This window comes from Lampetra fluviatilis, chromosome 12 (assembly GCF_964198595.1).
Source record: "Lampetra fluviatilis chromosome 12, kcLamFluv1.1, whole genome shotgun sequence".
Lineage (NCBI taxonomy): Eukaryota > Metazoa > Chordata > Hyperoartia > Petromyzontiformes > Petromyzontidae > Lampetra > Lampetra fluviatilis.
In genome coordinates, this window is record NC_136286.1 from 12,938,151 (window position 1) to 12,960,407 (window position 22,257).

At 42.4% G+C, this 22,257-nt stretch overlaps 1 protein-coding gene across 7 annotated transcripts in view; it reads right to left on the reverse strand.

Annotated features, from left to right (window-relative positions):
• Positions 1-22,257, reverse strand: part of KCNIP2 (potassium voltage-gated channel interacting protein 2) — a 362,371-nt gene that overhangs the window by 113,043 nt on the left and 227,071 nt on the right. For 2 of the 7 annotated variants that reach the window (XM_078861688.1, XM_078861684.1), the window contains exon 1: positions 11,812-11,945. The exons of the other annotated variants lie outside the window; for them this stretch is intronic. In XM_078861688.1, the coding sequence (XP_078717814.1) occupies positions 11,812-11,911 (100 nt within the window). In that variant the 5' untranslated portion in view covers positions 11,912-11,945. Of the gene's footprint in view, positions 1-11,811; positions 11,946-22,257 lie in introns of those variants that run through there. 7 annotated transcript variants of the gene reach the window in all.

Below are 22,257 nucleotides of genomic sequence, written 5' to 3' on the forward strand. Positions count from 1 at the left end.
AGGCAAGGCCATATTGTTATATTACTTGATAAATTGTGGGAATTTGTGAATATATATGTCCACAGCGTAATCGTTTAAATAGCTAGGATTGTTTGGAGCACAATCTTCCCAATTAATCTTTCATCATAGCTGCAACAACGTGGCCCAAATATGTACCCTATATCCATTTCAACATGACGTGGCTGAAGTGTTTTTTCGCTAATGCCAAAAATCTGAAAAAAACCCGTGATGAATTGGCGATGCAGTTCATGTTTCAGCGGCAATCACACACGGTGGCAAGATGTTAACTCCCTCGCCTGGTATGCAGGAGGTCGTGGTATTGATCCCAACCCTGACGCCTGCTGCTGTATTTAGATGGTGCGTGTTCTCCCCGTGGTCACGTGCATTTTCATCGGGGTTCTCAGATTTTCCCTCCACATTTAGAAACACGCGTTCAGAGTACTTGGCTACTATCAATGTCCACGTGATAAGCCACTTTGTTGGGCTATCACTTATGGCCAGGTCGCTTCTAAAAATAGCTACCTGGTAAAATTAAATATAGCTGAGTTTGAACAATCTCACACCAAGGGAAAACCATCTTTTTACATGGAGCAACTCTGTAACAGCTGATTTGTTTTCACTGACTGTGGGTCGCACAGACCGAATTTCCCTGTGCTATCTACTTGTATGTAATGGGGATGCTTGAGAATAATGTCAAGTTGGATTGCACCTCCAAGTGATATCTATTGCTATCTAGGGCCTGTGCTGTTGAAGTGCTGATTTCTATAAATAATTATAGGTTTAAATCAGGCCAGCTTAAGACTCGAAGCAAACTACTCATATTTTGTACACACAATTCGTTATTGTAAACCTCTAAACTCTTCTACAATGGTGAAAATAATTTGTTCAGAATACTGGGGGAAATTACCTACCTACCTGATGCACTCTTACAACACAGTCCTTTTTATCTAAATATCTCTGTTTTAATATACAGTGCTGAAAGTTTCATGTAGATAACAAAATGTACTCTTTTATTTTTTACAAAATATGAAAACAGCTGCAACTCAAGTACGTACAAGTACTGTTGTGGTTGCTCTTAAACCAAGCCACTTCTATTACCCAGTGCAGTACTGTAATACATTTTTCAATCAGTTTGCAGCCTGCACTCATCTTTTTAAGACGTTCGATGTTTCACAGATTGCTTGTTTCTGGACTCTATAATGTGTCACTGTGATTGGGAGCATGTCCATGTAAACATACATTCTTTTCGAAATAAGTCTACCAGTTTCAAGGCAAAGTGGGCTCTAAATAATCTCACTCATACCCAAAATTGAAGTGTGTAGACCGTACATCTATTGCACTCTCTCTGTGACCATTTCTATTTCAATCAGTACTGAGCAACAACATTTCCTACTCAGTCGCATCGACTGGCCTGTACTTCGATAGCAACTGTGACATCATTGAGAAACTCATTAAGCCATTCATTTACATTTTTTTGGAAGCCCTTTATCACGCTGCTGGTGAAGAGCTTCCCATGCTGTGTCAGTGATGGTGGTATTTTGCCATATTACATCATGCTGGTCAGTCAGTGCCAGGAAGTGAATAGGGGGGCCAAGGACCAGCTCAGATATCGCTCAGCACTGATGTTAGGAGTGGCCAGGAATTGACGCCTCTATATTTGGAGTTTGCATGTTCTCTCTCTCCCCGCGGTTGCATGGATTTTTCTCCGGGTCCTTCAATTTGTCCCTCCACATTTTGAAACAACATGCTCGTCGAGTATTTGGCTGCAATAAATGTCCACGTGAAAATCCACTTCGTTAAACTATTTGTGGCCAGGTCGCTTCTGATAAAGAGCTGTAGAGCTCAGTGGGCCTTACCTGGTAAAAAGTAAAACAAAATCAAAATAGAACTGAGGTCACCAGGTTCTTAGCGTAGTGTTCTGGCCACTGCGCCACCGCTCCACCCTTATGCAGCTGAAATAAATACTTTACAAATGCTTTCTGCATCAAAAATGCATTGTTTTTATTAAATAAAACCACTAAAGGGTTAAGGTATCAGTCAGTGAGATTGTGTTCATTATATTTTCATTGTAAATAAATGTTTCAGTTGGGTCCATTTATACTCGCATGAGCCAAACATCGCTCTCAATAATTATGTTTTTGTGGGGGAAAGAAAAACATACAAAAAACCCCGAAATAGAATTCAGTCATTTGGTCAAAGCAGACACTTTAATAAGCTCCATCACACTGTGATAAACCATACCACACTAAGCATGTTGATTGCTTTCAAGAGAATGACGGTGGCATTTAACACGTGAAAATGCCTGGGCGCTGAATCATTAACTAGGCCTGGATGCATCTTCGGCGTTCGTAATTCCCATCAAAATGTCGCCTGGAGAGTTGCCACCTGGCTGCATGAAATGCGTGAGGCAACGTGATGCTTGCAAAGCCTTCGCGTGAAACTTTGGGTTGAACGAAGATAATAGGTTTGGCACGGCATGTTTCACCATGAGGCCGCACCTGTCCAGAAGTACAGTCACGTGGCATATCGGCATGTTCCATTTAAATGCGGAGGTCACGCTACACGCTTGTATAAGGTATTGCAGCCTAGTATTACACGCTGATAATAGGTTTTTTCACCCTTTTTTCTGGCAAAAAAACAGGTGTTAAGATGTTAAAACACCAAACTGAAACCTTTTACATGGAACCATGTGTGCATTAACCACAATGCTTGTGGCAAGAATGCAAACAAAAAACACTGATAAATAGATGTTAGACCAGAGGACGTCAGACACAAGGGTATGTGGGCGATATTACATAATGGGCTGCTTTTAACGATACCCGCAAATAACACGAGTGCTCTGAATGTTATATTAAGATATAATTTTGGTGTCCTGAGTTCTGCATATGCTTTCTGTCCCTCCATCCCCTACAATTTACTCTTGCTCATGGTTACAACCCTTGCTCTAAGCACAATAATTATAATTATTTCCCTAGGTTATAAATGGTAACTCTCAACCGACCTTAATTTTGGCAGTAGCGTGGACCTAAAAACAACACCAATAGTTACTTTGTGAATAGTTTAGTTCTGCATAACAGCCGATGAGTCGTGTCGCACTTGCTAAAGGTCACAACTCTCTGGGAGAGGTCTTGTGCTATGTATCCTTGACCACTGGCAAATGGTCTATGAAGCTCTTATTCACAGATGTCCAACAGGGACGGGTCAAAAAGTTACCACAACACTTTAAAACAAACGATAGGAGTGCAAAGCATTGGAAAGGTAACCAAGTCACTAAAAATAAATACATTAAAAATATAATAATAATAATACTACTACTATACTATATAAGTCGGCCCTGGAATGACCTTGGCCATTCCAGCGGGCTCAGCTCTTGTCCAAATGCTTCACGAGTCATGCGGCTACCCGTGGACTTGCACCCTGCCCTTCCACCCTCTCCAAAACATTCCCGTCTTTTTACCCTCTGTAGTCCGAGTGAAACTTGGTACAGCATGGCCTAACCTAATCCAAGCCTGGACTGGGGTTATGGTTATCAGGCACACTGCTTAGACTTGCAATGTACTCGATAACCCTTACACCCTGGATTGGGGTTATGGGGTTTACTGCTTCAACTTGCAATATTCCAGACAACGCTAACCCCAATCCAGGTTTGGATTAATTTAGGCTACCCTAAGTTAACATACATTTCCTGCCCCAACCTTCTCCACCCGTGCCCTCTCCCCCCTGTTTTTGCATGGCCCTCAGGTTAAACCTCAGCAAGGACAGACAATGACCCTCTCGCTCAATTCTGCATCGTGCTCATAACATCACGACTGCATCCGAGGGTGGTCCAAAGTGAAGGCCAGCAAGTGGTGCCTGACACCCACTCTGGACCTGCCTGGCACCCACCCTGGGCCTGCCTGACACCCACCCTGGGCCTGCCTGACACCCATCCTGGGCCTGCCTGACACCCACCCTGGGCCTGCCTGACACCCACCCTGGGCTTGCCTGACACCCACCCTGGGCCTGCCTGCCACCCACCCTGGGCCTGCCTGACACCCACTCTGGGCCTGCCTGACACCCACCCTGGGCCTGCCTGGCACCCACTCTGGGCCTGTCTGACACCCACCCTGGGCCTGCCTGGCACCCACTCTGGGCCTGCCTGACACCCACCCTGGGCCTGCCTGACACCCACTCTGGGCCTGCCTGGCACCCACTCTGGGCCTGCCTGACACCCACCCTGGGCCTGCCTGACACCCACCCTGGGCCTGCCTGACACCCACTCTGGGCCTGCCTGACACCCACCCTGGGCCTGCCTGACACCCACCCTGGGCCTGCCTGGCACCCACCCTGGGCCTGCCTGACACCCACCCTGGGCCTGCCTGGCACCCACTCTGGGCCTGCCTGACACCCACCCTGGGCCTGCCTGACACCCACCCTGGGCCTGCCTGACACCCACCCTGGGCCTGCCTGACACCCACCCTGGGCCTGCCTGGCACCCACCCTGGGCCTGCCTGGCACCCACTCTGGGCCTGCCTGGCACCCACTCTGGGCCTGCCTGGCACCCACCCTGGGCCTGCCTGGCACCCACTCTGGGCCTGCCTGACACCCACCCTGGGCCTGCCTGGCACCCACTCTGGGCCTGCCTGGCACCCACCCTGGGCCTGCCTGGCACCCACTCTGGGCCTGCCTGACACCCACCCTGGGCCTGCCTGGCACCCACTCTGGGCCTGTCTGACACCCACCCTGGGCCTGCCTGATTATGGCTGGTGTGAGAATCGTGGCTGAGCCTGATAAGTGTGATATGGCGTTAAAATAGTTTTTTAACCTAACTGGGTTCCTAATAGCTATGAAAAATGTGACGAGGGACACACACAAAACAACATTGTGATCCCACACATTAAATCATATATGCAACGAGCAGTTGATCTGCAACCGAGATGTCACCGATGTTTCTTCCGCTGCACAATGAATGATGTGTAATTAGATGAACCTCCCACGTCCTCATTTGATGGGTCATGGCTTGATACAAAAAATATGCCCAAAGCATAAAATACTGCATACCACAAAATGAGGTCTGCATGTTAATGCGATGAATATAAGGGGAAATTTAAACTCACCGGCACAAAACCAATTTAATGTGTGTTGATTTAACAATGTTACAAGGTTACATGTCGCAAACCTTGTCTGCCAATTTTAAGCTCCAAATACAAGCACACATGAATGTGTGTTGCAAATGGTTTAAGGAAATGTAAACAATTTTAGTTGTTATTATATTTTGTTGGGAACAACTTTGCCATGATTCAATATGCTACAAACCTCATCCTTAGCCTGACGAGATTATAACCATGTCCTGTTCGGAACACAAGTTACAGGCAACAGCTGTTTCTGTTGTTAAATTCTTATTGAAAGACACAAATGTACACTTAAATTTAAAATGAGGCTTAAAATAAGAATTGCATTATATTAATGCTTGTAAATGCTTGTAAGACGGGCAGAGGATGCTGTAGAATTGGAAGCAGATGTGGTGGTATTTGTTGTGGAGTAAAGAGAAAACATTTTTCTGGAATTGTTTTTACCAGGAAACCATGCCCTGACTGAACCCTGAGTGACAGAATGACAAATGAAGAGAGTCCTCTCAAGAATTTGGCAATCTGTATGCACTTTGTTCAGGCTAGGCATGTGATGTGTAAATATCAGTTTCTTCATATTTTAGTTCAAACCAACGTACCTTGCGGATTATTTACTCTTGAAAATGCGAGGGCCATGCGAGCTCTGGAAACTCATTAATAATCGGAGTTAAAGAGTAAATTGGAACCGTAAAGTAATCCATAACAGTATTTCATATATTTCGATTTAAAGCTTTCGTGACTGCAGGGATTCATCTTCTTTGTTCTTTCGGTAAAGTCACGTAGAAGGGAAATAATAAAATAATAAAAATAAAACATAATAAAATAACAGGTCTGTCTTTCCGACAGACCTGTTCTTCACTTGAGGACGGCTGCTTGCGTTGTGGCCGAAACGTCCTGAGAATTATTTTATTGTTTTATTTTTATTATTTTATTATTTCCCTTCTACGTGACTTTACCGAAAGAACCAAGAATAAGTGTTTCATATAATTTATATACATTAAAAAAATGTATACAGATAAATAACCCTCATGATAACAAAACTGTATAAGATAATTTACTTGTATACTTGAACGTCTGAGTTTATCTTCGACCGCACTTCCTTGCCGGGACAGCATCACGTTCTACATCACGGTTAGGTCACGACACGTTCGTTGACTGTGGCGTGTGTATGGATCTCACTTTTCGCGTGATTAAAATAACAGCCACGCGAGACGGGCACCATAAAACTGTCTAAAGTTACTAACGCACCGCGCTCGTTACTCCTGCAGTTTATTTTAATTGAGGGGTGTGTCTATGACTTTAAGCACTCGTCTTCAACTGACTGAGTTTCATCACATGTTCCACATTAAGCCGATTGGCCGGTAAACTTTTACAACATTTATGAATGTTCCATATTTTATTAGACAAAAAGTCATTATCAGGTTCGTGCTACAGTGCGCTAACCAATGTGCCACCGCTTCTCCCACTCACAATTAAAACGTCATTTAACTTACATACAGAACTCCTCTTATCTGCAGTAACGAGGAGTGATCAATATTGCGGATGCTATTGTCTGCGGGGTTACACCTGTGAATGTACTCCACTTATCTGCAGGAACTTTTTGCCAGATAATTGGAAGAGTTGGGTGAGTTTTCACAGACTTAACGGCTCCTGTGGATAATACGAGTCGCAGGTAAGATGGTAACGGATTAGCAGAGAGTTCTTATATACTTCCTCATTTAGCTAACCACAGACAATCATGAATGTCCAAAGCTAACATCCACATTCTGCAGATTAATCCATCATAGTGTACAGGTGTAAACTTTATCTAAATATGGTCACATAAAAAAAGCCTTTTTCGAAAATAATGCCTCACGTAACTGCATATATAACTACAACACGCGATTCGTAAGTAACATTGGAATCTCATTCACAAAAACAGTGTTCACAGATCCACACGAATGCACGCAGTGCGTTCCGTTACGTTAGAGCCCACGGCCAAAATCAAATACAGCACAAAACCAACTTGCCAATACAAATGTTCGATTACGATGCACATAAATGTCCGTGGCGCGAGATGACCCTCACGGGAACGATCCGCAAATCAAATTCCCCGCCGAGCTCCTCCTCCTCCTCTGTGCTGCATTCTCAATTTCTCTCGAGCCGATGTGCCGCCGATGTCACGCAACCTCAAAGCAGCAGCCCCGCACCTCGTTCTATACTTCTAACTTGAGCCAGCCCCCCACCCCTCCTCCCCCCATAAGCACGTTTCTATGATTCGCCTTTGACGATTTCAATAAAAGATCTTCAAGGTGTGCTATTGCCGTGACGAACAACAACAATTACGCCAGGCGTAGCGTGTGATGGGGTGGGGAATACTATTTCTCTTTGAGGCTGTGAAATGCAACGTGAGCATTACCGTGACCTCAGTCGACCCCCCACTATTTCCCCCCTTTTCTTTTTGGGAACGACAACCACAAAATCTTCTTCTCAGAGCGGCCACTCAATCGAATCACAATAACTCATGAGCTCTGCCCATCCACCCAGTGGTTGAAGCCCCCCCCCCCCCCCCCCCCGATGCTGTGTCAGGCAAGGTGGTTTTCTTGATCATACTTCCCTCCCGTGCTGGTCGGTGTGGGCTATGAAGGAGGTGGGTTCAGTGCTAGGCGAGATATCGCTTGCCACTTATATTTAGCCGTGGCCAAAAATCAATCTCACGTCGCCGCCCGTTCATTGTGCACAGTGCGCCAACCGCTGCACCACCGCCCCCACCCCATCAGTCACGTGCACATCACCAATGACACGGATGATTTAATTTTTTTCGCATGGAAGGAAAATCTGTCCTTGTAGCATAAGAAACATGTTCAACATTCTTGTCTAAATTAGGAACAAACCAAACAAGTTAATGTGACAAAGCACAAAAAAGAACACGTTAAAAAGAAGATAACCAGACATTTAATGAACAGAGTATTGCCAATGACTTTAAAGGCATTTGATAAAAGTTCAGTCTACAATATAATTTTCAACAGCCTATCCTTTTTGCCGCCACTGGCGACTGTTTTGAGAGCAGAAATTAGTCATGGAAGTGAGCACCGATGTTTATGAAGCTTAACAGGCGTTCGTTGCCAGATTCATCACAAGCCAAAGTTCATCACAGTGATCAGTCTGGTTGACAGCCAGAGATTGGTCCATGAGTCATAGGAGTGATAAAGGAGGGCGTTTAAACATTTGTAAGGAACGAATTTTCATAGAAACACCAATCATATATTATAATCATATTTTGTACTTGTATGAATTCCTAATGGTTCAACAGAATATTTACAGGTAAGAAAACGTGAAAAAATATACGTAGCATTCCCTTTGCATTATAAACCTTGACTTAAGAATGTCCATGAATAGTGGAGGACTTTTGAATGAACATACATTTCACCCGTGAACCCCGATTGCTGGCAATCGACCCACTCGTGCATATTTATGACACATTTCAAGAGTTGAAGGAGATTTATCATCGGTGTCCCCACGTTACGCGTACAGAACGGAGCTGTTTTGTGCTGGTGGTAAAATAGTCTACGACAAAAGACGGAGAGAAAGGAGAGAAAATTGAACCGATGATCCTGCTTCCTGCGCACTATATTTAACAACACTATAAATAACAACACAATATTTAACAACACTATAAATAACAACACAATATTTAACCACGCAATATTTCACAACACTTGACGTGCGCGACCCTAATTTGTCCCAGCAATGCAAAGTTTACTGAGATAAGAAAATATATATAATCAAGCAACAGTTACTGAGAACACCATTCATAACTTACAACCACTGCTGCCTATAGCTCAGATATCCACAAAACTATAATTCCAAAGCAATGTTTCAATCTTGTTTGAGTATGATTTAATATTTCCAAATCGCATATTATACACGGTCATAAACGATCTTCTAATAACGCGAATTTAATAACATAGGTTTCCAAAATACAGTCGTGTTATTTAAAATAAAAAAGTTTATATTTATTGTACAATATATTTGTTCATTTACAACTGTTAAATTCACAGTTCTGGGCTCAATGCCAATTTAACCCACATCATTCTAGCTGTTAGATATACAGCCTAGAGATGCACAGCCTATAGATACACAGCCTATAGATACACAGCCTATAGATACACAGCCTATAGATACACAGCACATAGATATACAGCCTATAGATACACAGCACATAGATATACAGCCTATAGATACACAGCCTATAGATATACAGCCTATAGATATACAGTCTATAGATATACAGCCTATAGATATACAGCCTATAGATATACAGTCTATAGATACACAGCACATAGATACACAGCCTATAGATACACAGCCTATAGATACACAGCCTATAGATATACAGCCTATAGATACACAGCCTATAGATACACAGCCTATAGATACACAGCCTATAGATACACAGCCTATAGATACACAGCCTATAGATACACAGCCTATAGATACACAGCCTATAGATACACAGCCTATAGATACACAGCCTATAGATACACAGCATATGGATTAGGTGACAATCCTCCATCTGGATTGTTTGTCTTGTTTAGTCAACCTAATTTTGGATAAATACATAAAATTCTCCCTTGTTTTGTTATTCCTTCCTGCACTTAGAATATTCATATTTGATTCACAGCAATACACTGTAATTAATAGGAAACGTATTATTAATTCTGCACAGAGATTCATAGCATCAGACATTGATACAATTCAGATATATGTTGGAAAGCAGCTTGCATCGAGAAGTAACAATTGCAAAAACAAACCGACTCGTTGATAGAATATTCTTTTTAATGAAAAATCATTTCTATATGATAAAAAAAGAAAAAGCTGTATTCTTGCCAAAAGGCCTATAGCCGATTATTTTTTTCATCATCTTGAATTTCTATCGTCTCTCCGATTGCTTATCAACGCGATTTAATATCACACGACAAAGTATGAAGCATTAGGTTAAATGTCAACTCAATAATAACAGCGATTTCAATTATACTTGCGGTCTTTTTTCATGTAAAAACGCCCAAGGCCTCGTTGCATAGCCTGCCTGCTCTACAGGTGTGCAAGTCCAACGTGTATCAGTAAGCAATTCCTTTAAAAAATACACTCATCAGTATTGATACTTGTTACAAACGATAAAACGAAATACTTAAAAAAAGGTTAAAAGGATATTTCATAGATGTACGTAATCGCATTTTCAATGAAAACAATTAGGTGAAAATCAATGTATTTCGTTCATAATCTGCCGTGGCTCCAACGAGTCGGTTTGCTTGATAGCAGTCGTTCCATTGGGGTGAGTGGGCAGGGTGCTGCTATCTGTTGCATAAACACAGCTCGAGTGGAAAGCCTTGGCCATTCAGCTCACCCTCAGCAAAACCATTTCATACCTGCCACCAAGGCATCCTGATCGCAGCCTGCATTAGCATGCACACTCTTGTTACCAGACATTTGGAAAATCATAATCAACGTTCAGCCCATGCTGGTGGGCTACTTTACGTCTGGCCTCATTGAGCCTGGTTTAACTTACTGTAATATGTATTAAAAAGTGACAATGTACATTTAAAAGGACCCAACACATGTTTTTTTAGCGAACTTGTTTGTGAAGATTAAAGTCGTGTTTGCATTTACGTGCTTACATTTGTTGGACTGAATAGATTTTAACTTAACAAATATTCCCTATTGTTATTGCATGTTCTTCTTTGATATATATATATATTTGGGTATTAACGACATTACAAATTACATCATAGTTCATACTTTCATTTATACAAAATGTAGATTAATTAATATTGTATCTGTATAATATAATACTCTATAATACAGGAATGAAATACAGTACTATTTTGTAATATTTAATGTTTCAATAAACTCAACATTTCAGTTTTAAATTCAACATTAAAATTAAATGCACTTCGCTGGTATTTTATTGACATTCAAACTAACTTTATTATAATCACTACACTTACACTATTTTCCATTATGTCATTTTGAAACAAAAAAAACTCATAAAAATTATCAACGTACATGCATGCAAGTTTATTTAACCATCGTTATAACAAAGCAATTCAAGGGTACATATCTAGGAGGCTTATTTAAATACTGTAGCTGATACAAATTAAACTAAAATGCATTGTATTATTGGTTCTTTCGGTAAAGTCACGTAGAAGGGAAATAATAAAAATATTGTTTTATATTTTTATACGTGACTTTACCGAATGAAACAAGAATATGAATCCCTGCAGTCACGAAAGCTTTAAATCAAAATTCAAATGCATTGTGTTTATCTATTTGCTTTATTAATAACATTATTTAAGCAAACAACTCGTTGCACTATTTTCCATTATGTAATTTTAAAACTAAGAAAACTCATGAAAAATTATCAACGTACATAAATGCAAGTTCATTTAACCATCGTTACAACAAAGCAATTCAAGGGTACCTATCTAGGCTTATTTCAATACTGTAGCCGATACAAATGAAACTCAAACAAATCTTTATATATTTGCTTTATGAACAATATTATTTAAGCAAACAACTCGTTACAAATGTGCCCTAAATAGAAGTAAATGAATAAATTTATAAAATGCCAATTTTTTTTAATTCATGGACTTAGGTTGTTGATCCATGCCGAACGCATTCGGATCAAACGGAGGTGTGCGATTGAGTTTGAAGTGAACCGTACCTTCCTCATCGTCCTCAAGGAGCCCAAACTGTTCCAGAGCCTTCACAAAGAGCACGATCATAGCCAGCACGGCGATCATCTCAAGTCCTTCCAAATTCATGACGATGTCTGCATTCCTAACACACCGGGCCTTGCCTGCCTTTCTTCCGAATGCTCACCAACCACCTCGTCAAGAGCAAGCGGTTGGTTCAATGCCACTGCCGTTGTTTCCGGGATCAAAAAGCCACAATTTCAATTGGCTTTACCAATGCAATCAATTGCACCGCTGCCCGCGTTCTATTTCCACAATTTACATTTGAGCTCGACAAACTGAGGCTCGTCAACGGTTTTGTTGCTGCTGCTGCAGCCACACAAAAAAAAACGGCGCGACAACAAAGCCTTGGAGGAGGGCAAAAGAACATCAACTTTAGAACGTGCCCAGTTTAATTGTCCCGATCGTCAGTCACGACAGACGAAGGGCAGTTAGTTACTCGTTCATTACGAGAACGGTGCAACGCGGCCGCGGCGTGCCCGCTCGCCCTCTGTTCTCAACGTCGCCCCCTGCATAACAGCTGGCCCGGCTTGCTGGCTTGCTCGTGTCCGCCTCGCTTCGCTTCCCTCCTAGGTAGTGGCGAGCCGTGCGACACCCCCCACACGCACACAGAGAGACAGACAAGAGAGACGCGCCGCACGCTGTTGCGCCTTGGGCTTCTCCTTCTGCCAAGCGCTGGATGGAGTTAAACAGAAAGCAACCCCCACCCACCACTCTCTTCCTCTCTCTCTCTACCTTACTGCATAAGCATTAAACGCCCTCTCTTTCTCGCATGTACTTCTTCTCTCTCTCCTCTCCTGAATTCCCTCCCGATGCGGAGGCGGCGGTCCATGGCTAAAGGCTGCACAACATGCAATTGCCGGACGGACCCCTTTGAAGGATTTCGAGATGAATACAAAAGCGCGGAGAGAAATGATGCCCGATTATGGGAACGGCGCGCTTGCCACTTCTGTACAACGGACCACCGAAGTCGATTTGGAAAAGTGTCAAACGTCGTATTTTGCTCTCCACGCGAGCTGTTTTGTGTAATTAACGGCTGTCGTTTATACAAAGTGGAAAGCTATTAATTTAACAGTAATGCGATTCCAAATGGTTTTTGGGTTAGGGGCCGTCCAGAAATGACGTCACGTACCTGGGGGGGAGGAGGTCAGACATTTGTGACGATGTGTGACGATGTGTGACGAGGGGGGGTGGGGGGGGTGAAAAATGTGACATCAAATAAAAATGCGCAACTTGAAATAAATATAGAATTGTTATAACAACACAAATTTTGATTAATTTTCATTATTAACTATTTCATTATATAAATTTACTAAGGTCACCTTTGATTTATTCCATGAAGGAGCATTTTGCTTCTCCATGGGAGAATGGAGAAGCACGAATTCCTGTCGGGCCGTCGCGTACGCTCGCGTCCTCCGGCCCGAAATAGTAAAAATTAACCCGTAAAACAAAGTTTTTCACTATAAATCCTTTATATGCGTGGCATCGGTTTTATTTTATTATTCATTTCTGTTTTTCTTGAGTAAGAGTTTCATTTTTATCACATTGGTATTTTAAATTGAATATGAAAAAAAAAATGTTCCTAAAAAGTGGAAAATTTAGGAAAAAAATTTTCACGAAAATAAATTGTCACGCACAACGAGTCTGTGTGCAAAATGTCAGCTCGATTGGATCACGGGAACTGGGTTAAAAAACGACCGAAAGATTTGCACGGTCGTAAGCGCGCAAGCAAGCAAGCAAGTGAACTTAATATAAAGGATTTAAAAATACAACTCAGCGAAATTCAAATAGCCCTACAATTCATTTTTCGCCAATACGCAAAACCGCGAGTGTAAAAAAATAAACCCGCGAATATTAAGGGTTTGATGTAGTTCGGCTGTTGGAGCTTTTATGGATTTTCAGTGAACCATAACGATTCTTAAACATGGCCCGGAGAGACGACAGTAATTGCAGTTTACTTGGGCAAAAATGACAGCGATGACAACTGCAATAGCTGCTCCCATATCCACCAAATCCGAAATGAATTACAACAGAGGATTGCAATGGGCGTGGGCACACACTTATATGTCCATTTAATGCTGGTAACCATATTGGGGTTTTTATTATCCATATTAAATGTGGATGTTTATTTAAAAGACTGGCTTAGTTAATTGTTAAATGTGGATATTTGCAAACATTTAATTTATTTAAAAAAATTACCTACGTGACTTTACCGAAAAAACCAAAGAGTATGGATCCTTGCAGTCACGAAAACTTCAAATCTCGAACATTTAATAACTAAAAACATTGCACAGTTTATGTGTACTCGCATACCTTTAATTTGCTACCAAAATTGTGAGGGGGAGGGTTTGTAGTTGTGCAGACGATAGGGATACAGATACACATACATATTGTATATATAATGTCCGTATATCCATGACCGGAATGAGTCGTACTGCGTCGGTTTTCAATATTGTGCTGCTGCATAATATTGCATTTGTCAAGTTTCACTGAGTATCTTCCGTCATGATGTCCAACATTCCGCCCCACTTTATGGGAGCCTTTTCAAGAACTTCAAAAACTCCCAGCACATGAAGAAAACACGTAGGGAGAACCAGAATTCACAGTTTCCCCCCTTCAGCAGAAAGTAATAGAAAAAAACTATAAACAGATTAAGTGGTTTAACAAATGCCCGCACGGTTAAACATGTGCAATATAGTGGTGTGCCGACAAGCCATTACACAGTACTGCATTTGTGTTTGCAAAAGTATTTCGCGCAAGGACGCACTTTACCCTTAATCTCTAACTAAAAGCACGCGCGAATAGTTTTGGGGAACCATTTGAGATTCAATCCATGAAATATTTAATGTTTTAAATATTTAACGTGTAAAATATCAACACACTGCGCTGCTGCAAAATAAATTTTTCGTATGAACTAAGAGAAAACAAATCGCTGGAAAACGATTTCTTTCCGGAAGAGAAACCCTCCCTCATGAAACGCACACGGAACACTTAAAAATAGAACAAAATAATGCAATGCAGTGTATGTAAAGTTGGCAGACTAAAACCCGGAGTGAAAACGGTGTTTTAATCATCCGAAGTGCCCAAGTGGTTTAAAACCCAATCCAAATTTTTTTCATGGCCCAAGAAAAACAGCAAGTGAGATGCCTCGAGGGAAATAAGCATCCTTACAAGCAATGGCTCAGTGGAAGCAAAACCATACATATCAATATCAACACACGGCGCTGCTGCCAATCTGGGTCGTCAGCCTCCTTCAGCCTGCCCAGCAACAGTCGCAACGACAGCTGGGCAATTGCTACGGACCAACACGTCGACTTCAGAATATGCCATCCAGCTGGCACGGACTTTTATTCGCTTACGCTCACTGCGATCCATGAACAACTCAGTGGCATAACGCAGGCTCTAAATGCAAAAAAAAACCCTCTATTGTTTAAAGCAGGCCCTGAGGCACCCATTACTTACTTTTGGAGAAACAGAATTTGATTGCAACACGAGAGAAAACTAATGTGTTGCCCTTTGAACTGCTCTTTCACTTTACCAATGGTCAATGGGAGGAAATTCATTTTGCATGTTGTATGTGCCACTCAAAAGTCTTTAATGGCAATTAAATGCAGTTACTGTTGGTGGGTTTTCAGATTGAATCACTTAGAGTTACATACTCTCATGTTTTTTCTTGACTTGGATGGCATGAGAGCTTTTAATCACAGTCCTGCTTTTTATCATTTATCACACGTGTGGCACTATATATGCGTCATCTAAACTTTGCCAATCTATCATTTTTAATACTGAGTTTGCATTTCAGTATTAGAGTGATGATGGATTTTTAAAATGCATTTTCTGATTTAAGAATATTCGTTTTATTGCTAAAATATGTTTTTCCTGTTTCTATATTAAATATTAAAAAACAATCTGCCCTTCAGTGAGCGTGCGCACACTGAAGGGCAATTACAGTTACAATACAATAAATGAATACAGTGGTGCGGTGATTCTATCTTGATAAATTGTCACTTCATAAAAGTTGGAATCTGTTAGTTGAAAGGGAATGGGTTGCACAGCTGAAAAAGGGCGCCAAGAAGCATATAAAGGGTTACTAGGCTTGACCAATTTGGCCAGGTTCACTAACACCACGACTGCAACATTTTGGTTACAATGTACTGGGTCATCTTAATGACAGTTATCAACACCTGACGTTGCAGACGGACAGACAGACAAAGCCATTGCATTAGCACGTGCAATCTTTGTTAGAATGCGTTAACAGTTTTTTGATGCAACTGGCTTAAAGAACTACAGACCCATTAGTCTATTATTTCACGCATATAAATAATATGCTGTATTTCCCAATTGTGTCCCTTTCACAATATACAAAGTGTATATTCTAAGGAAAACATATCTAAAAGGTCGAGGTAAAATCATGTTGGAAAACAAATACAAGGATATAAATCTTCCCGAAACGTTCAATGGCTCTTTGAGGATGTTCTTAACATTATTGATGTGATGTAGCATTGCTGCAATGCTTGCGGTACACAGCAATTACTTGTGATGTAGCTTTGCAGTAAACCTGTAAATAACGCTCTCCTCTATTGATACATTCACATACCATATATCAACAGGTATATTTGACTTATGCCTCGTTGACAAAGATCCAATATTTGTGGTGAAAATTCTCTTTGGTGAACATAGATCCAAGCAGAGTTTGTGCGTTGGCTGAATTAATGTGATGGACTGCCTGACCTTAGCAGAAAAGCGTATGTCTTTATTTACATGTAGAACACAGAGTAAGTAGTGCACAAAGGCTGACACACAGGAAAACAGCTTGGTGTGGGACCCAGACATTAATGCCTCAGCGTTCTCATGTGGACCAGCCCTAGCTGAGTTATCGGCCCCATTATAATGATACTGAATGAAACCTGTGCTAACTGAAAGCACTTCTTGGTTGTGTTTTTGATTGGCAAATTATTGTTACGATTGAACACGATATTTTATTCTTGAAACGAAAACGGCTGACTGGTAATGTTAGAGGCCGTCCATAAATGACGTCACGCACCTAGGGGGGGGGGGGGTCAGACATTTTTGACGATGTGTGACGAGGGGGGGGGGGGTTTGAGAAATATAACGTCACATCAAAATGCGCGACTTTAAATAAATATAGAATTATTATGACAACACTCATTTTGATAAATTTTCATTATTAACTATTTGATTATTTTAATTTACTAAGGTCACCTTTTATTAAGTGGTGGTGACGTTACCAGGCCAGGTGCACTGTGAAGCATCACGGACATATGAGGCATCACAGATATTGCCATCTGCATCAGAAAATGCCCGCGCCGAGCTTAAATTTTGAAAGAATTCATTCACTACGTATAACAGCGATGGAATCGCAGCCCTGAGCTCGTGGTGGAAATTTCATCTTGCTGTGGCGTGGACAATCCCATCCGTAGGACATCGCCTGTTGAACTCCCCGTGAAGTGGCGAGAAATCATAACCACTGTCCCACTGAGCCTGCTGTTAATGGAGATCATAGGGAAGTGAATAATGGACAACTTGGATACGCACCGGTTCTCTTCAGGCGTGCTTTATTCATCAACGAGTACCCAAATGCAAATAGAAAAAGGTTTAATATTGCGCGGCTTGTTCGATCCATCCATTACTCATGTCTATTGGGGGACGACTCGGGTTAAACATGCTCTGAGATTATTTTTAAACAAGTGAATGCATTTTGATTTAAAGCTTTCGTGACTGCAGGGATTCATATTCTTGGTTGTTGCGGTAAAGTCACATAGAAGAGAAATAATAAAATAATAAAAATATAAAACAATACAAATTCTCACGACGTTTCGACTGCAACACAAGCAATCATCATCAGGTGATGATTGCCTGATGATGATTGCTTGTGTTGCAGTCGAAACGTCGTGAGAATTTGTATTGTTTTATATTTTTATTATTTTATTATTTTTATTTCCCTTCTACGTGACTTTACCGAAAGAACCAAGAATATAAGTGAATGCATGCAAGCTTCTTGTAGGCCTGACTTTACATGCTCCTTGTACACCTACCACATCAGACTCGGGCATTTTACTTGTATCGTTTAATTATTGATATCGTCACGCCACATTTGACTGTTGCAGATTGCATTACTCGCAAGTTACATGTGGTCACAGTTGGTTATTCTTGTATTAATTCTTACTATGCTGACAATGCAGCGTCACGTTCACGTTAAACAAATGATCCTCACGCTTTTATATTGTATCGGTAACAATGCAAATATCATTATTAGCCTCTGCAAGCTTGTAATGAGCATACTGCTCTGTTTTCAAAGAGATTTTCATCATTTTATAGCATGTGCATTCATATCTACAATTTCATCTGGAGAAAAAACTTTCTTGCATTATCAGAGAATCAACCAACCCCCTTATCGGGTAATGAATCTATATAGCCATACACCTCAGCAAATGTTTTGTATAAGTCACATGAGGCTGAGAGATTGTGAAGCACGAGCAATGCCATTGACAAGTGTCGCTACGGCACTGTGAGTGGAGCGTGCCTGAATTATTATCATGGCCTCCCCCTTTGAGAGCCATGCTGAAGGCAAGGGTGCCCATCATCTGTTCCAACAATCGACTGCAGCTCTCATTCTTAGCATTTCGTATTGTGTATGTGTGTGTGTGTATATAGAGTCATCTTGTTGGGTGACTTCCCGAGTTGGTCATGATGCTAGCACCTGGTCTGGAGTGATTGGAAGACATGGGCCAGATCTGCTCAATAACAACGATAGGAGGCTGCTAGATTTTAGTGCCAAGCAAGAACATCTGCTGGACTACATAGTGACGGAACAGCGGATGCGGGCCCATGTCCTTAACACCAGGCCCACTGACCATCGACTTGTCATCTGCAAGATGCGCCTTCCATTCTTCCACTTCGGTGGTGGGTGTACACCCAGGACCCCATTCAAACCCATAGTGACATGGTCTCAGCTAGCTGATGAAAGTTGCAAGCGAGAATTTCATCATCGCTTGCGGCTGTGGTTGACATCGTCCCCCACTCCTCCTGATGTCGAGGGGAAATGGGCGAGGTTTAGGACTGTGGCTCATGCAGCTGCAATGGTTTCTTTGTGTACACGATCCAGACCTCCCCAGAGACCCTGGCTGACAAAAATCGACAGGCCCACTCTCATCGTCTACAGCATCCCACATCAGAGAATGAGGAGGCTTACCGCAAGGCTTACCGCAAGCCTTCGCTCGGAGGTTCGGAGAGCCGCGAGGCGCTGCAAGGATGGTTTGTAGTCACGGGTTACTGAGGAGATGGAGTCTGCCTCAATGGCCCGCGATCACAAATCGCTCTTTAACTCCTTCAAAACAGTAACGTGCAGCTCCACACCCATGCTCATCATTAGAGAAAGAACGGTGATCCAATCTCTGACCCCCAGGAACAGGTTTGCAGATTTGCTGAGCATTTCTGTGAGGTCCTGGAGGAGGGGAAATTCCTCAGCCTGGAAAATATCGTGGGACAAAGTGGGGATGACCCTGCTTATGCCCTCCCTTCTCTACGCTTGCGAAACGTGGACCCCCCCTAATGGAACATCTTCGGCAGTTAGAAACATTTAGGCTGGCCTGCCTACGATTCATCCTGGGTTTAAACAGGCTGGATTGTGTGAAGAGCTGACATATCCTTGAAAGATCTGGACAAAGTCTCATCGGTGAGCTCCTCCGGCAGGCAAGGCTGCGTTGGCTGGGTCATGTATCCCGCATGCCCAGCCACCACATGCCTAAACAGCTTTTGTTCGGCCGGATCGAGGGGGCTAAACGGGCGCGGCACGGGCTAGAGAAGAGATGGAGTGATGTGGTATAGGAGGACGTGGAGCTGAGTGGACTTGACGATAACTGGTACCAGCGGTGTCAAGATCGGCCTCTATGGAGGAGGCTCGTGAAGGACGCTACTGGGCAGTTGGAGGCAGTCGCGCTCCAAAACCAATGGAGGGCGGAGGAGCGACGCTCACATCAACGAGCGGAGTGCCGGGTGGCTAAAGCACAGCAAGTTGGCACAGTAGGGGGCTCAGGTGGTGCATCAGCCAGTCATCTCGGTCATCTCAGTCAGTCGACTCGTGGCACCTGGGTCTGCCCTGTGACCTCCTGCCAGCGGGCGTTCGACACTTCACGTGGTCTCAAGGTGCACATGGCCTGGCACAAGCGTCGTGGTGACGTCACCGCCACTTAGTGGCGAATGGCGGTTGTTGTTGTATATGTGTGTATGTATGTGTGTGGTGATTTCTTTTTGCTGGCTTCTTGCCAGGTCCCCCTGGCAACGAGAGGTTTTTAACTTCAAGGGTCTTATTTGCCCCGTTAAATAAAGGTTAATTAAATAAAATGAGCTCCCTAAATAAGATCGCAGCATACTGAGCAGTTTATCCACAATTACCGACACGAAATGTTGATTCTAAAGGTGTGTTGGGTCAAAGGGATTGTTTTTCAAATATTAACCAGGTGGTGCCAGGGCTTGGGGTGGTGGGGGGGGGGTGCTGTGGCGGGCCCTGAATTCCCCTGGGTGGCGGTGGTCATGCACGCGGATGCCGACATTGTGCAAAAGCCGTGATACTCAGTTTCCCATGGGCATCGAGGTGCCATACCCCGGCTTGCCATGAGAAGGCAGTACCGCAAATGCAGAGTTGTTACACCCTTCGCGGGCATGTCCGTTTTCTCCGGGTGCTTCGGTTTCCTCCCATTTGTATCATTTAAACACGAATTAATTGTCACAAAATATCTTAAAATAAAAAAAAACACATAATGCATGATCCTCTTGAAAAAGAGTGAGGTGTCTTTCCTGGATAGATAAATAAGCGAGAGCTCTAAAGGCCCCCTATCCGAATCCGAGAAGAGCTGCAACCGTGTCTGGGTGATATTATATTTTAATTTGACTTTCCATGTTGTGGCACATGTCAGTTAAGAGTCGGGGAAAAATTAATCACCCCCTCTATTAAAAGTCATCCGGACGCTACTAACTGCATCCCCAGTTAAGACGGCTGATCAGAGTCCAATGCTCATCCAAGCAGGATTAACACCCAGGCCTTGTCCTCCTGCCCTCTCGTCCCTGATTTTGGCGGGACACCAATATCAGATTCACAGCAGCGATGTTCCTGAGCAGTGAGGCAAGTGAGAAACGGGCCGAAGTAAAAGTGTTTACTTCTTGTGTACAGGAGCTGAGGGTTCCAGATGGAGTCCCAGATTTAAAAGAAACCCACCCACAATAAGTTTTCACGTTGCTTGTTGTGCGCCCATTGACATCAGAATTCACTATTTTTTATTTTACACAATGTGCAGCCACCGAACTGGACATACGCTCTACAGTTTGAAAGTGCTACACACGCTCCAAATCATTTAATTAATTTAGAGCTGCAATGATTCGCTTACTCATGGACCAATGTTATTCCATCTTTTGAGAATCCATAGATATTTACGATTGCCTTTGTAAAGGAGACCAAGACATTTGCATTTATTTCTAGGTATTTTCAGACAAATGATTTATCTGCAGGGGGTTATTTCCCGATGAAGAGCTATTTTAAATCGGGGATTGAACCGTGATTTCAACTGGCACAATGGTAATATGCTTTCATCACGAAGCTCCTGAGCCACTTAATATAATTTATTCCCAGCTAACCCAATTTATAGAGTGATCGAAAGCCGACCCACTATTTATATGAAATTTATTTAATTCATCTAAATTTAGGGGTGTCATTTTTTAGCATGAAACGAACTCAGTCTGTGCTGATGCTGCCACTCGTTAGTGTTAATTTTTTAAATGTAGCGTTGCGTGTGTTCCAATGAAAATACAGTCCTGCATGGTCAGTACTTGTTAGTTTTTCACAAAATTAATAGAGTTCTTAACAATTTCTAACGTGTAAGTGAATAGCATTTGACAAGATTTTTGTTTCAATAAATCACAGGGTTCATTATCATGTGGCTGGGCTAGAGAGCAACAAAACAATTGAGTAAAATGCAACCTTCAGTAAATTCTGCAGGATAAAACACTATAAACTTCCGCAAATGATTGACTACTATAACATATGACAGTATTTTATGAGGTAGAGATTTATTTATATATATTTTTGGGATTTTTCAGAGCAAATAAAAAGTCTGGCGGAGTTTAGCAATGTGATTAAGAGGGGCTCCATGCGAATCAAATTCCCCGTCACAGTATGGCATCAGACGACACAAGCACCAGTTAATCAAACGAGGCTTAGAGAAGAGCAAGAGAGGTGTTATTCATTGCTCTCCGAGGGTATAAGGACGAGTGAAATTTATTGGAAAATGCCACTGTTGAATTAATTGTGGCAGTGTTTACAAATGGGTTCAATGGTTGTGACAGAGATTTGTGAAGACTTACAAGCGAAAGCGTGAGGTCGGTTGATTCTTAAAGTTCAG